The sequence below is a fragment of the Mesoplodon mirus genome (assembly GCF_964341445.2).
Source record: "Mesoplodon mirus genome assembly, chromosome: 3".
Taxonomy (NCBI): domain Eukaryota; kingdom Metazoa; phylum Chordata; class Mammalia; order Artiodactyla; family Ziphiidae; genus Mesoplodon; species Mesoplodon mirus.
In genome coordinates, this window is record NC_138978.1 from 150,235,975 (window position 1) to 150,251,125 (window position 15,151).

General features: G+C 52.1%; 1 protein-coding gene across 2 annotated transcripts in view; it reads right to left on the bottom strand.

Moving 5' to 3' along the window:
- The window catches only part of RASSF5 (Ras association domain family member 5), a 71,331-nt gene extending 66,189 nt beyond the window's left edge, over positions 1-5,142 (bottom strand). For both annotated transcript variants that reach the window (XM_082615773.1, XM_082615772.1), the window contains exon 1: positions 4,627-5,142. In XM_082615773.1, coding sequence (XP_082471899.1) covers positions 4,627-5,074 — 448 coding nt within the window. In that variant the 5' untranslated portion in view covers positions 5,075-5,142. The remainder of the gene's footprint in view (positions 1-4,626) is intronic.
- Between the last annotated feature and the right edge of the window lie 10,009 nt (positions 5,143-15,151).

Genomic DNA, 15,151 nt, shown 5'->3' on the forward strand with positions numbered 1-15,151 from the left:
GTTCATTACCAAGTCTAATTAGGCGGGCAGACAAGTGGCATTAATCATTTTTGACTGTACCTGGGATTCGAGCCCCTCTTGCTCGAATAAGTAATTTTCTGAATAATCAGAAAATTTCACGCTCTGATGAATAGGGGGAAAAAAATTAAACCCACATTTAATCCTTTCACTTTCATCTTTTGAAAATACAGGAAGCAGGGAGGAGAGGAAACAATAACAGCTTGGGGAGCTCAGATGGCCTCTGCCAAGCATTCCAGGGCCTTTCTCTGTCCTCACTTGTCCCCCCGCAATCCACTCCACTAGGACGTCCCCCAAGAAGAAAACCCCAATCAGAGCCAGGGGCAGGGGAGGGATTGGGGATTCCACTATCTCTAACAAGAAAACAACCATTTCAGGGCTTAATTTTCCTAACCTCCAAAGCCAAACATGGGCCTGAATTAATGAAAATACTTCAAGTCATATACTTCAGTGCTACCCAGTATCCTGGACAAATAAAACACTTTCCAAGTGCCCAAGGTTCCTGGGTCTGCCACAGGGACACTCAGTGTCCATGGCCCCGTAACCTCTCCTACAAAGAACCCATGACAGGGTGTGGGTTTGTAGGAGTCTGTGGCTGTCACATGAGTGGGTCCAGTCTGTGCAGAGAGGTGGGTTAAGCTCAACCACTGATGCAGCGACGAGACAGAGTTAGAAAGTCTGGACAGGGGGCTCTGTGAGATACCAGCCTCGCTCACCAAGAAGGTCCCTGTCCCCATCCCTGCAGGCTCCATGGCAAACACCTCATACTCACACCATTATTCAAGTCTATCACAGGAGGGGAAGGTCAGGATGATGAGCCCCAGGGTCCCCCGTCCAGCCTATAATCCCAATCATGTAACACTTCACAGCTCTGAATGGCACCCTCTCGAAAGAGGACCGGCTCCACTAGCAACATGCAAGGCATGTCTAAACATCCCTCCCTGAATGTTGAGTTGGACTTAGCTTTCCCCATTTTCCAGACCATTCCTTGATCCAGGATGGCTAACGTACCCACCAAAATGCGACGAAAGGTAAAAGGTCAACTCCATGTGCCTTCTACAGAAGAAAGGGTCCACAACCTGTAAGGGACATTCCCTGAGAACAAAGCCAAAGGGCAGCCTGTGAGAGTTTTAAGGGTTGTTTGCTATTGACCATCCCTCCTGGAAGGCTGGAAATGGGCTCTCACTGCTACAACCGCCCCCACCCCAAGACACACACACACACACACACACACACACACACACACACGAATTCATACAATCTACCTCTCTCTCCCCCTCCCAATCCCCACTGGATTTCCTTCTCTATCTAACAAACATGACTTCTTTAATCCTGGAAATGAATATTAACTTTGAATTTTTCCTGTTGGCAAATCCAGCATTAACCAGAGCTCATTTACAGACCTTGAAGTAGGGGTAAGCTTAAGTTAGAGGGATTTTCACTAAAAAGGCAGGCAGACAGTGGGAAGACAGTTTTCCAAAAGCTTCCCTTATTAAAAGCCCATTTTGCCAACACGGCTCCTACCCAGTGTCAGCCTCCTGCTCAGACAGATGTCATTTATATACCCACTGCCCTTCTGCTTGTTTCCAAGAGCAGGGAGATTTAATGGTAAAAACAGGCAACCACCCTCATCAACCACTACTTACTGAGACGGTGCTGTGCTGGGGGCAAGTGGTACAAAGACAAGGCGCCTGGGTCTTCGTGACCTCTAAGCCATGGGCACCCTGTGAAGATGCTTGTCAGCCACAGCAGGCAGGAGTGGCACTGCTAGAGGGCGATTAGTGTCCACACTGCCTGGGATGCTCAAGGCACCTTCTTTCCCACTCAGCTCAGCAACCAAGCAGAGGTGGAAAACTGTACTCACTGCTTGGAAAGGTGAACCTAAGAAGTGTCAGGAGCCCAAATGGTTACAGCTGCTTGATGAGAGGGGATAATAACACTCCTATTGCATTAAACATTTATATTGCCTTCTGCCAGGCACTGTTCTAAGCCCTTTCCAGACATGAATTCATTTAATTCTCACATTAACACGATCGTGAAGGTAATGTTATCATCCCCATTATTATTTTTTTTGGGGGGGTGGGGGAAACGAGGCTAGGCTTGTGGGATCTTAGTTCCCCGACCAGGGATCGAACCCGTTTCCCCTGTAGTGGAAGCACAGAGTCCTAACCACTGGCCTGCCAGGGAATTCCCAATCATCCCCACTTTTTAAAACAAGGAAGCAGAACACAGAGGTGCCCAGGGTCACACAGAGACCAAGAGGCAGAGTCAGGATTCAAACCTAGGTCTCTGGTTCCAGGCCGTTCGCTTAGGCACTGCAGAGTATTGCCTTTCAAAAGTCATGTTTTTGACCCTTGCTTTTCGAAACAAAGATAAAACAAACCAACCCCACCATGGAATTAGAACTTCAACTGAAAGAAAGATGATTGGTGAGTTTGGCGGGCTGTGTCTCTACCTGCCAGCCATCAGAACATTTCTCAACTGTTCCCATCCAGCCACAGGTCCACAGTTAAATATGAATAACAACAACCAGAGGCTCCTCTCTAGAGCCCCTTGATTCCAACTCTGCTCCCTCTCTGGTGTTCAGACATCCCTGGTTGGTATTAACCCACCTGGCCGGGGACCACCGAGTCACACACAAAGTCAGAGGACATGCCCGTGCACCTGGTGCTTCCTGCCACCAGAAACTATCTAACGTGAAGTGGGCATAAATTCATTTCATCATGGAGAATCACGCATATTCACATACAAACACACACACGGACACCGTTATCAACAACACCCCCCCAAATCATAAAACTATAGGCCAAATAGTCCCCCAATGTCTTTTTCGCTCTTGCTTGTAATTTTTTTTTTCCCCTCGTGGCGCGTCATGCGGGATCTTAGTTCCCCAACCAGGAATCGAACCCGTTCCCCCTGCAGTGGAAGCTCAGAGTCCTGACCACTGGACGGCCAGGGAATTCCCCCAATGTCTTCATACAAACTAGAATTCCAATGAAGCGGCTCTCCCAGGATTCTGGCACATTAAAAGCCATTACAACGAGGATATTGCCTCTCCCTGTGTTGACAGGGTTGGTGGATGCAGTGAAGCACCCCAGGACCCTTGAGAGGGCAAAAGCTGCCAACACATCTGTGGGAAAGTTGCATTTGATTCTACTGAGGGTCGGGGACATTTGCCAAGTGTCAGCAGCCCTTCCACCCACGTCACACACCTCTATAGCTTTTGCTCTTTCCTTTTTAATTAGCACCCGAACTGAGTTCTGGTGGTAGAGGGAGCAGCACCCACCTTCCCCTCCCATCGTCCTCTTCCACTTGACCCTGGCTTAGAGTCTGAGCTCTCCTTCCCTGAAGCCAGCTGCAGTGGGAGGCACACTGCACAGCCTTGGGCACAGAGACAGGCAAGGTCGGGTTTTCCTGATGCGGACGTAGTTGCTGCTGTACAATGCTGGAGCTGGGTGGAAGATGTGGGGCTGTTGTCATGCGGGAAGAGGCTTTGCTGAAAGATGCAAGCCACAAGCCATTTCCAGGGATGCTTCCTAGAGGTTGTGCCATTGTCTGTGCTTTGTGCTTCACATATTTAAACTATCTGTATAAACACATAAACACATGGGTATGGATATCCTCTGCCAAACATGGTAACAGCAAATGTTGTGTGGGGTGGGGTGGGGGGTAGGAAGAGGACATCCCTTAAAGAAATACACACACCTAACTGTCGGAAGAGAAAAATAATAAACCCTCAAGAAGACTGCAAATTTGCTGAGAAAATCTATACACTGGATGCCCAGTGTTTTAGTCAGGCTTTGAGAAGAGTCTGGCTCAGGAGGAGGCTGGAGGGACCTGAGAACTCTGGGGAGGAAGGGACAGGGCAGGTAGTTGGGTCATTTTCCAGCAGGATGACTGGTGCAGTGACCGAGGAGGAGGAGGCAGGGCACAGCCAAACATCAGAGCAGAGTCCAAAGGTCTGAGGGGCCAGAGGTGGAAGGCAGGAGAGGGCACAGATCCAGGGTCACCTCAGGCTCTTTCACCCTCATAGCCTGTTTCCATCCAAAGCCTAACCAGATCTCCTCCCTAACCCAACAGGTCGCCCTGGAGGAGGGGTGTACCACAGGCAGGCGTGTACCATGGGCCTGTACCATAGGCAGACACACAAGTCATTCTGCCATTACCCTAATAAGCATAGGGCAAATGGTCATCTCAATACCAGCCTTACAACCCACTCACAAGAACTTACAACAAAAGCAAGAAGGAGCACGGGAGACTAGGCAATGACCTTGTAGCTTCAGGTATCGACCCCAAACTACGTGTGTGTGTCTGTGTGTGTACGTATGTGTCTGGGGAGGAGTGAGGCGTGCACCTGTCAGGGGAAGAGGTATTTGTTAAAGACCTCATAAGCATACCTGGGCAGTAGGCAGTCACTAAAGGATACCGGGCAGGGGACTAAGGCGCAGAGCGTCTCCAGGACTTATCTACCTTAGCTAAAGTCGAGGTCTCCCCTGGAGCCAGAGAGGGCAGTGCCCCCTCTCTGCCTGCCTCAGCCTCCTCGCAGTTGCTCGCCCGTGGACTGCGGTCTTCCCCTGCGCCCCCTCCCTACCCTGCCCTCACACTCACTAGCGCAGCGCAGCGCCTGACGCAGCACCTCTCGTCCGCACAGGTCACACCAGCCCCAGCCACTCCGCAGCTCCAGTTCGGCGAAGCAGTGCCCCTCGCCTCGTTCCGCCGGGACGCGGGGATCCTGCGGCTGCTCGAAGATGCTCCGCACGTCTCGGGGCCGGGGCGCTCCAGGCCGCCGCCGCAGTCTCTGCTGAAGACCGGGCCGGAGCGGGCGAGCGGGTCGGGAAGCCCGAGGCTGTAGCTCCAAGTCCCCCCGGGCAGCCCTTCTGGCACCGCGTCCCTCGTGCGCCCCGGGCGCAGTGGAGAGGGGTGCCGGGGCGCAGCGGCGCGAGGACCGGCCCGGGGGCGGCGGCGGCTTGGGGCCGCTCAGGCTCTGTAGATAGCGCGGCGGTTCTGGGTCCAAGAGTAGCCGGTACGGGCGCTGCCCGATGGCCGGGGACGCCATTGCCGTGCCGGGCGAGCGGCGGCTGCGCCGGCAGCTCTCGGCGTCGCCGCTGCTCCCGAGTCCTCCTCGAGAGAAGGGAGGCCCCAGCCCAGCGCTCCTTTAAAGGGACCGCAGCCTGCAGGGCGGGGCGGGGGCGGGGAGACTTCGGAGAGGCAGGAAGGAAGACCCGAAGGAATAACCGACCCGCCCAAGTGGCCGGGGTGGCGGCGGGGGGCGCCTGAGCGAATGTGGATTTAGGGGCGTCTTCAGGAAGCTGGGGCAGCTGAAGGATTGAGTATGGGAAAGGCTCTATACAGGACAACTCAGCAGAGGCGTTCTGTTGGGGGTCGCCTGCCTTCAGCCCTGCCTCCTTCCCTCTCCCACCATTTCCCCCAACACCAGATCCCCCGCAACCCGCACCCCAACACGCCCAGGGGAGGGAGCGGGCCGAAGGGAAGGCTTTAGGAGCTAGCTGAGGATGGGGTCTAGAAAGATTTCCACCGGCTCAGTGTCCGCTCGCCACCCTCCCGGTTTTCACGCCGACCGGAGGGATTTGTTCCCCTGCTCTTCCCCTTTCCGCCGTCCACCGTCCCCTTGCGCTCAGAGCCAGGTGTGGGTAGGGGATGCCCGGCTCCGGCTCGCGGGCCTGCAGCAACTCAGAGTCCCGTTGGCGCGGAGGGACGCGCGGCGGGCAACGCTTGCCACGCTGATGGCGAGAAGCCGCCTCCGCAACGCGCAAGGCTGTCCGCGCGCCACTTTCACTCTGGTTGGATTTCCCCTCTCTCAGCAGCCCTGTCGGGTAGGATAGTCCTTTCCCGGAAGACTGGAGTTATAGTGGTCCTGGGTCCTAGACTGTGAGAATGCTCCAGCGCGCCTGGGTCGGGAGAGCTTTTCTTCCTAAGTCAAACCCGCCTCTCCCCATAGCTGTTCTAGTCATTACTGTGGAAATACACCCACCATCACCACCCCCGACCGCAAAAGCCCTATTTTGTATCCGGTATGGAGAGCTCACCTGTGGGGCCCAAACAGAGATCCCCATCCATCAGTTCCAGATCCAGGGTAACCTGGATCTGGAAGCTTCATAACCTCCCCCCTCCTCTCGAGCTTAATGCTCTGCTGTCACCGCCTTGAAAGCCTTAATAATTTTTGAACAAAAGGCCAGCATTTTCTTTTAACACTGGGTCCTACGCATTGCATAACCCGTCCTGACCATCTCTCATAGATGGGGAAAAGGGACTGCTGGATCTTTGAAACTGTGTGTCCCGTCACAGACCCGCTGTATGACCCTGGACCCACTCTAGCTTCTACAGTTTCCTTAGCTGTAAATTGGTCTGGGAGTGGGGAGACAGGTAGATGCTTTTCCCATCCTCTCCGGTTCCACCACTCTGACTCAGTGATCACTGACTGTCCTCTCAAAACTTGGGGTTCAGTTTGGTTGATTTAGCAAGAAGTCACCAGCAAATCCACTTTGGAAATACGCAGCCTAAATTCTAGACCTGAGTTGCTCCCTCCTCTTCCCGGGCCAGAGATGGGTCTCCCCCTAGTGTATCCTAGGGGAATCTTCACTTTTGCTTTTCGATTTCCCCTCGGAGGTAAGTTTTAGGAAATTCCTAAAATTTCAAGAGTCCAGTGGTCAGGGAATTCCAAGCTTGCTTTGGCCCATAGCTTCTCCCTCATGGTGGTGACAATCATGGAATCCTCTGGTCCCCTGGGTCTCACCAGAGGCTGGAGCTTCTCACCTCATGAGGTGGCTTCTGGGTACTTGAGAAGAATGACCCCCAGGAGCCAATAGGACAGTGCTAAGAAGCAGAAGGAATTGAGATGGGGGAGTGTGAGCCAGAGCCACGCCCTCCGCTCTCCTCCTCCACTTCTCCTCTCCCCTGTCTGACCCTTGCTTTCTCTACATCAGTGGTTTCCGAAAGCTGCCATGCATCACAATTACCTGGAGGGCTTGTTAAATCACAGGTTACTGCTGGGCTCCACCCCGTGAGTTTCTGAGTCAGTTTGTCTGGAGCTGAGGTTTGAGATTTTGCATTTTTTTCTTTTCCGTTATGGTTTATTACAAGATGTTGAGTATAGTTCCCTGAGCTATACAATGCAACCTTGTTGTTTATCCATTCTATATATAATAGTTTGAGATTTTCCATTTTTAACAAGTTCCCAGGCAGTGTTGATGCTGCTGGTCCAAGGACCCCACTACTTTAGATTTGGTGATAAGAGAATGGGCTTCTCTGCTTTTTGCTCCACAGAGCAGCTGAAGTTCAGTGGGACACACTCGAGAAAAACCCAGTGGGGTGTTATTCTACAATGCTTTCTGCTGAACGTTGAAAGAGGAAAGCACAGTTTGCCTTTGTGGTCTCTTTTTCCCATCTCTCCCACTTCTTCTGCAAGCACTTTTGTTGCAGAAACCTGTATTGCATATAAATATTTGCTTGTATCCACCTTCTGTTATCCATCCATCTTCACAGGCTTGAGACTTGTTCGGAGATCACTCCCTCCAACTTTGGGAGAGCAGTGGGCTGGGTGAGGTCCAGGGTGTGGACCAAGCTTGTGCTCTAGTGACAGCTTGGTGTGGCAAGAAGAAGGGACCTGGCAAAGAGTGCATCACTGGAAGGCCAGTTTTGAAATGCCATTTGTGAAATTGCCAACAATCGCCATCTCTGTCCTGCATCCCCCTCCCCCAAGCATGAGTTTGGGCAGCACAGCCCAGATTCCCAGGAGAGGGAGGCTCATGGGATGAGTGTCTGCTCTGGCCCTCGGAAACTGAGGACCATCTGGAATAATCAGGCATAAACCCCTTTTCCCAGTTGCCTGAGCTGTACAGGAAAATGCTCTGGTTTTGTTTTCCTGCTCCAGCCCTGATTTAGAGGAGTAATACGAGCTGCTGTCAGCACTGCAGAGGGGAGGAGATCGAGCAGGGCCAGAGCCCTACATTTGGCTTCTGGGATGGGAATGGAGATAACAATACTCCATGTAACCAATCCAAAAAGTTTATCAAGTTTATCTTAAGGTTCATCTCCCTGAGCCAAGCAATTGAGGTCGGAGAGGCAGCTGCCTTTTCTGAACCCCAGCAGGAGGCTCTCTGCTTGGAACTTGCCTCTTCTGATGTCATCTTTCCCAGCCCAGTCTCCTTCTTCCCCAAAAGAGCATCCTCTCTCTCCCACAACACACACACACACACACACACACACACACACACACACACACACACACGCAACCCATTCCTCCTTCATCAGGGAAGAAGTACTAAATCAACTCCAGTCTTATTGTAGGGTTAGGACCTGGGGCAATGTCTGATGGTTGAACTTCAAAATTGTTTGGATTGGTCTTTGGTCATGCAGGCCACGGGAGTGAGACCACAGCGTCTGCTAAGATACCTCCACTGGGAGTTTTTTCCCCTTGTTAGCAGATCCTCTTGGCTCAGAGCCATTGATTTTTTTCTGTTTGTGACTCACTCCCAGAAGAGTGGGTGTGTTGTTTTTATTTTTGGCCAAAGGGAAGGATGGTGACAGTGAGTTTGAGTGTGTGGTCAGTGTGTGAGGTCACTTCAGAGGTGGTCCCAGAGGCTGTCGGGTCCCTCATTGGGTGAGTTGTTTCAAGGCTATCCCTTCACCCCCAGGGAGCTTCCCAGTAGGAAGGAAAAGGGGAGGACAGAATGTGGCCTGACCTTCTGAAGGGGAAGTTTCTGCGTTTGTTTGGCTTTGAGGCACTTGAAGTTGCTTGAAATCCCCAAAGAATTTAGGGACCTCCCAGTGATTCTGACAGTACAACTATCTGCATGGGATCAATGGACCTGTCAGGACAGGTTAGGTTACGCTGCAGTAATAAACAACCCTCAAGTCCCAGGGCCTTTAAACCAGAGACTTCTTTCTCACTCACATTCCATGCCCTTTGCCTGTTGGTAGGGAGATTCTGTTCATCAGAATCACTCAGGGACCCAGGCTGATGGAGCAGCCACCATGTTGAATGTTGCCCATCACCAAGCCAGAGGGAAACCGAGAGAGCCCAGAGGCTCCTACACCAACCAGCATGGAAAAGCTCCTGTCACTTTTGCTCGCAACTCATTGGCCAGAACAAGTTCTATAACCCACCCTCCACAAGGGGAGCAGGAAGTGCATTCTTTCCATGTGCTCAGAATGGGGAAAGAGCTGGAAATATTTGACAAACAGCACCATTCTCTGCAGTCTTTAAGGGCACAGAGCGATCATTCATTTAACAAGTAATTACCTAATATCCGCTATATCTCAGGTGCTGTTCTAGGCACTGAAGGTGCAACAGTGAAGTAGCCATGCTCCTGAAGCTTACGTTTAGTGGGAAAGCCAGGTAATAAACATACCGACCTAAGTGTAGTAGAGCCTCAGGTCATGCACACTATGATGACAAAGCACAGTGAGGGATAGAAAGCAACAGGGGCTACTGTATTGGATTGTGGGGGGTGGTCAGGAAGGACCTCTCTGAGGAGCAGACATTTAAACACAGACCTGAGTGGAGTCAGCCCTTTGTCTATCCGAGCAAGGGTGGCCCAGGATGAAGGAACAGCAGGCACAACAGCCCCCAGACTCTCCCAAACTTTGTGAATATGAGTTTGTTCCAAATATGTATTCCCGACCCTCCCTCCAGAGATTGATTCTGTAAGCCTGGATATTGGCTTGTATTTTATGTGAGTTTGATGAATGTGACTCACAGACCACACTTTGAAAATGGGACCAAGGCAGTGGGTAGTGGGATTGTGTGAGCCCCTTTGTAGACATTCGAAGAAAAACGCTCTTACTCTTGTTAGCTACAGGATGACGGCTCTTTGAGCTGCTTCCTCTCCCGCCTGGGCAGCTTTGGCATATAGAGCTCAGCACCCCCAGAAAGTCAGTAATACCTTCCATTGCTAGACTGTGAGCTGGGACTGTGACAAAACACTGTCGGGGAATTAAAATGTTTGCGACCTGTATAATGTATAATATGTGTTATACATATTTACTCTAGGAACACACATTGAGTACCTACTGTATGGCAGGTACTCTCAGCTTGAATGATCTCATCTTCACGGCAACTCTGTGAAGTGGTCAGCATTCCCATTTTACAGATGAGAAAACTGACGCTCAGAGAAGGCATGTGACTGACCCCCAAAGGTGTCACAGTCTGGACTGAAATCTGTGATTTTGCCTTTGCACTGCCCAGCGGGTGTGGTAAAAACAGCAGTGTTTAAAATCTCTGATCTCACTTTGTAGGTGCTGTTTGAAGAATCAGCAAAATCTTTCCCCGTTTTCCTCTCTCTATTGAAACCTTGTCCAACTTTCAGAGTCTAGTCCAAATACCAGGCCCTCCAAAGAGCCTTCCCACAGTCACCCAGACCTAATTCACTGCTTTTTCTCCCAAGATCCCACAGCAAGTTGCTTGTGCCTTTAGCATCCACATCATCCTAACAGAATTTACATTTTGTACAAATGTAGTTTGTACATTTTTGCTTCCTTCACTTAGGTCTTGTCAGTCTTTCTGATCCCACTGTGCACGGCAAATAAGAGGTGCTCATCAAATGTTTAGTGAAACGAACTCAGTTGGAGGCTCCCAACCTGTACCTAATACAGAATTTATCTCTTAATATCCCTTCAAGCTATGGCTTCTGTACCCAGGGAGGGGGAGATGAAGGAATTGTCTGGTTCAGGAAGAATAGAAGGCACTCAAAGCCCTGAGGGGGCTGGGTAGAAGTGGGGTGGTGTTGGGAGCTCCATTTAAGACTCATGCACATCCTTCAAAGTTGCTGGTCACTGCGGGGGATTTCCTGTCTTCATGTGCTAGTAACTGGCTAAGGGTGAGGGCTGGTAGGGTACCATCTCTACTTTCAGAGGGTTGGGTTTTGTGTGTCACCCAACACCAGTGCTCCTGTGGGGATCATCTAGGTCCTTGACAGTGCCTGGGGACAAGAAGGGCAAACCAGGTTGGGAATGTGAGCAGGGACATGAGGGCTGCTGGAACGGTGTCACCATGAAGGGGGGGTGGGACTTGTTTTCCAGCAGTTCAGTGGTGCCTCCTCCATCTGCATTTCAATTATGGAATTTTTCCATCCCCAGCTACTCTGCCGGGCATATGATAAGACTGGTTTGTGTGTGTATGTTTCTTCTTTCTGTGTTGGAAAAACTCAGATATTCCAGGCAGATTTGTCAGCAGCTTTTGCCCTCAGCCAGAGGGGAGGCTCCAAGCCACAGCCACGGACGTTCCAGCCCTAAGCCATTGCTGTGGCAGGCAGCCATGGACCAGAGCAGTGACAGACCAGTGCGAGCAGAGTGGCCTGGACGACCTCCCATTAGAAGCATGTGTGCATGCGCACAATACGCCTGTCTCTCTTCTGGGCCTGTCTTGTTCCTCTTATTTCTGCCCCCCCTCCCCGCGCATTGTCTTTCCCTCTCCATCTCTCTATCTCTCCCTTCCTCTCCATCCTTCCCTCCTACCCTCTCTCCTTTCCTCACTCCCAGCTCTTCTCACTCCCTTCTTCTCTCTGTCTCTCTCTCTCTCTTTTTCTCTCTCATGAAGCATGCAGGGAAAGGATTGACTGCTTCAAGTGGCTGTTGGAATTCTGAGCTTCCAAGGAGAATAAACTGAAGCTATTTCAGGTCACACTAGCCCATTCCTTACCACCTCCCATCGGGGTTGCCTGATTATGGAGTTTTTTGTGAGATGAAGGAAAAAGAAGCCAGGAATTCCACCCTTTACAAAATCACCAAAGCAGTTTGGAAGTGAATCCCCGATGACCAGCTGTGGCGATCCTCTGGGGCTGCCCCTGCTGCAGTGAGGAGGCCCCAGAAAGCAAATGGTGGGCCCAGGAGGAGGGAGGGCAGGTCGCTATCCCTTAGACAGGCTTCCCTGGCCTCAGTTGTCAGGTTGGAGGGTGGCGCCTGGTCCGGTGTAAAACCCACTGCCCACGGGCCTATACTGGGCATTCACATGTCCTCTGCTGGACACGGTAAACTCTGCCTCAGTATCCTTGAACTTCAGCTTGTGGAAGAATCACTGGGGAAACTCATCAACGATGCAGGTTCCTGGGCCACACCCTTACCAATTGAAATCAAGAGGTGGGTGGGGTCACATAATCTGGGTTTTGAACCAGAATGCCTGTCTGTAAAGAGGAACCTGCGTAGGAACTTCCCTGGTGGCGCAGTGGTTAAGAATCTGCCTGCCAATGCAGCGGACACGGCTTCGATCCCTGGGCCGGGAAGATCCCACATGCCACAGAGCAACTAAGCCCATGCGCCACAACTACTGAAGCCTGCGTGCTCTAGGGTCCATGTGCCACAACTACTGAACCCGTGTGCTGCAACTACTGAAGCCCACACACCTAGAGCCCATGCTCTGCAACAAGAGAAGCCTGTGCACAGCAATGAAGAGTAGTCCCAGCTCACCACAACTAGAGAAAGCCCGTGTGCAGCAACGAAGACCCAACGCAGCCCAAAAATAAATAAATAAATAAATAAATAAATAAAGCGGGGTGGGGGGGCGGAAACTGCGTAGATTCTGAGAGAGATGCAAAAACTATCGCCCTGAGGCTCCAGGGCACGGAAAGAGGCACCAGCCCTTCCAGAGCCACTACTTCCCCCCGGGGAGACCGATGTGCCCCTGCTTCCTTCCAGTTGGGCCCCTTTAAACGGAGCCGGCCCGTTTTTTAGAGCATGCTCACCATGAATCTGAATGCTGCGTGGACTCTTCCCAGATGTTTGTGACTGATCTGAGCCACCACTGACTGAGCCGTTCTGAGACAAGGGCTCCTCTTTCTCCATCCACCCAGCATGGTGGCCTCAGCCCCGGGAGGTGGGGCTGGGAGGGTGTGCAGAGAACCCACATGGTGTTTCAGGCCCCTTGTGGAAGTACAGAAACTATCCCTACCCGTAACTTTGAAAGATATCATCTCCATTTTACAAATGAGGACCTGAGGCATGGGGTTTCAATCCACCCTCCACACGGGCACCCAAGAGTTGTATCTTTTTTTTTTTTTTTTTTTTTTTTTTTTTTTTTTTTTTTGCGGTATGCGGGCCTCTCACTGTTGTGGCCTCCCCCGTTGCGGAGCACAGGCTCCGGATGCACAGGCCCAGCGGCCATGGCTCACGGGCCCAGCCGCTCCGCGGCACATGGGATCCTCCCAGACCGGGGCACGAACCCGTGTCCCCTGCATCGGCAGGCGGACTCTCAACCACTGCGCCACCAGGGAGGCCCGAGTTGTATCTTTAAAATACCAGTTGGACTTCACCTAAAACCTGTTTCTGTGATTCCCTGAGGTAACGCCCAGGTTCCTTCGTGTGGCCCACAAGCAGCTTTTGGGTCTGGCCCCTCCCTTTTCCCAATGACCACTTCCCACTTCAACCTGCTCTCCAGTGACACACATACTTGTGGTTCTTTCCATGCCTGGGCTGGTGGTATTCCCACTGCCAGGGGTGCCTTCCGTGCCTTCTCTGCTAGGTAACCCTGCTTACCTGCCAAGACCCCCCTCTGGAGTAGCCTGCTCCCCAAGTCCTTCCCTGACTGCCTCCTGGCACCCTGAGCACCCTCCCCTGTGAGGGTGGTGACGCAGTCCCACACCTGAGCTGTGCATTCCTATCTCTGAACGCTCCCGTGATACTGAAGTGCCTTTCCCCATCGAGGTAAGCTCCTCAGGGGCAAGCATGGCACCCTAGTCACCCACGTAGTTCTAGCCCCTCGCCCGGGCCCTGGCACACTGCAGGTGCCCAGTTCACATCTGAGCAGCTGAACGAGCTCTTCATTTTAAGTGTCGTGTTAGGAATCACTACAGAGAACAGAGGTCGTCAGACACCTGAGGACCTTACAAGGGTCTGGAGGAACTGGACAAAGTCATGGGCCTTGGTCCAGTTCCTTGATCCCTACTGAGATGGCATCAGAAGCTCTGCAGAACTATGGGGGGGGGGTCACCCATGTCAGTGGCTCTGCAGCATAGGAACAAACTGAAGCTTTCAAGTATGTCCCCTGCTGGGCTTTGCTCGTGAGATCATAGAGCCAATGATCATATCATTCCCCAAAAATCTGCACTTGGATTTCAGGGATCCCCTAGCTCCTTTGCTGAGCTCCACCAAGCATGTGGGGTCCAGAAGCAGCCTCAGCTGCCAGGGAAAGTCCACTGTGGGACTTCCCTGCAGGGCCATTGAAGAGCCATGAGTGTCAGCCTGAACTTCACACAGGAGGAGCAGCCCAGAGGTGGCCCAGTGTCCAGGGCCATTGGAGCCGCAGCTGGCTCCTGAGAACCCACAACCTGAACCCACTGGGCTTAAGTGACCCATGGGCATGAGGCCCAAATGGCACACATGAAGCCAGTTAGGCCTGATGCAAGCAAACCCAGCAACCCTCCCCCGGGTCTTTAGAGGGTGCTGATCTTTCCATAGAGAAGCATCCCTGAGGATGTCAGACTCCAGGACCCAGCCTTCCTCACCTCTGCCCTGCTGGGTCATTAGAACAACTTCTGAGGATGTGAAGGCTCCAAAAAAAAATTTTTCAGGAAGGATTTCTAGGGTTATCTGGGGGTAAAGCATAGTGTTGTCTTCATGTTTCAAAGCACAAAGTAGGGCTTCTCACTCTTTTCCCTCCCATGGTGGGGCTAGTTTACTGCATCACCCTTTCCCCAGCCCTAGGCTAGGTGGGTAGTCCAGCCCTGGTTAAGGGAAAGCTGGGTATATTGCAGGGGAAGGACTAAATTTGCACAAATCTGAATGCCTCACCCCGGCATCATTCTAGCTTCTAGGCAAAATGAGGAATATTCAAAACGACCCATAGTACCACTCTCACCTGATATTTAGGACACAGCCTATGTTTTGAACAGTGGAGGGGGGGTGGGGGGAAAGGAATAGGCAATTAGATGGTGGATTTGAGGTTAAAAAAAAGAAGACCCTTCTCTGCAAGTTCCAGGCCCTTACAGAGCTCCCCAGATGACAGGGAGCAGGAAAAGAGAAGGAGTGGGAAGGCAAGCCCTCCCAGCAGGAGGGCATGGTCCCTGGGCTCCTCCCTGAAATCAGGGCCCATTTGGGGGGTGGGAGGAAGGCAGGAATCAGGAAGCGAGCAATCCCGCCTCCATTTCCCAATCCTCCTCCTCACAGATCCCCACCCTGTGCG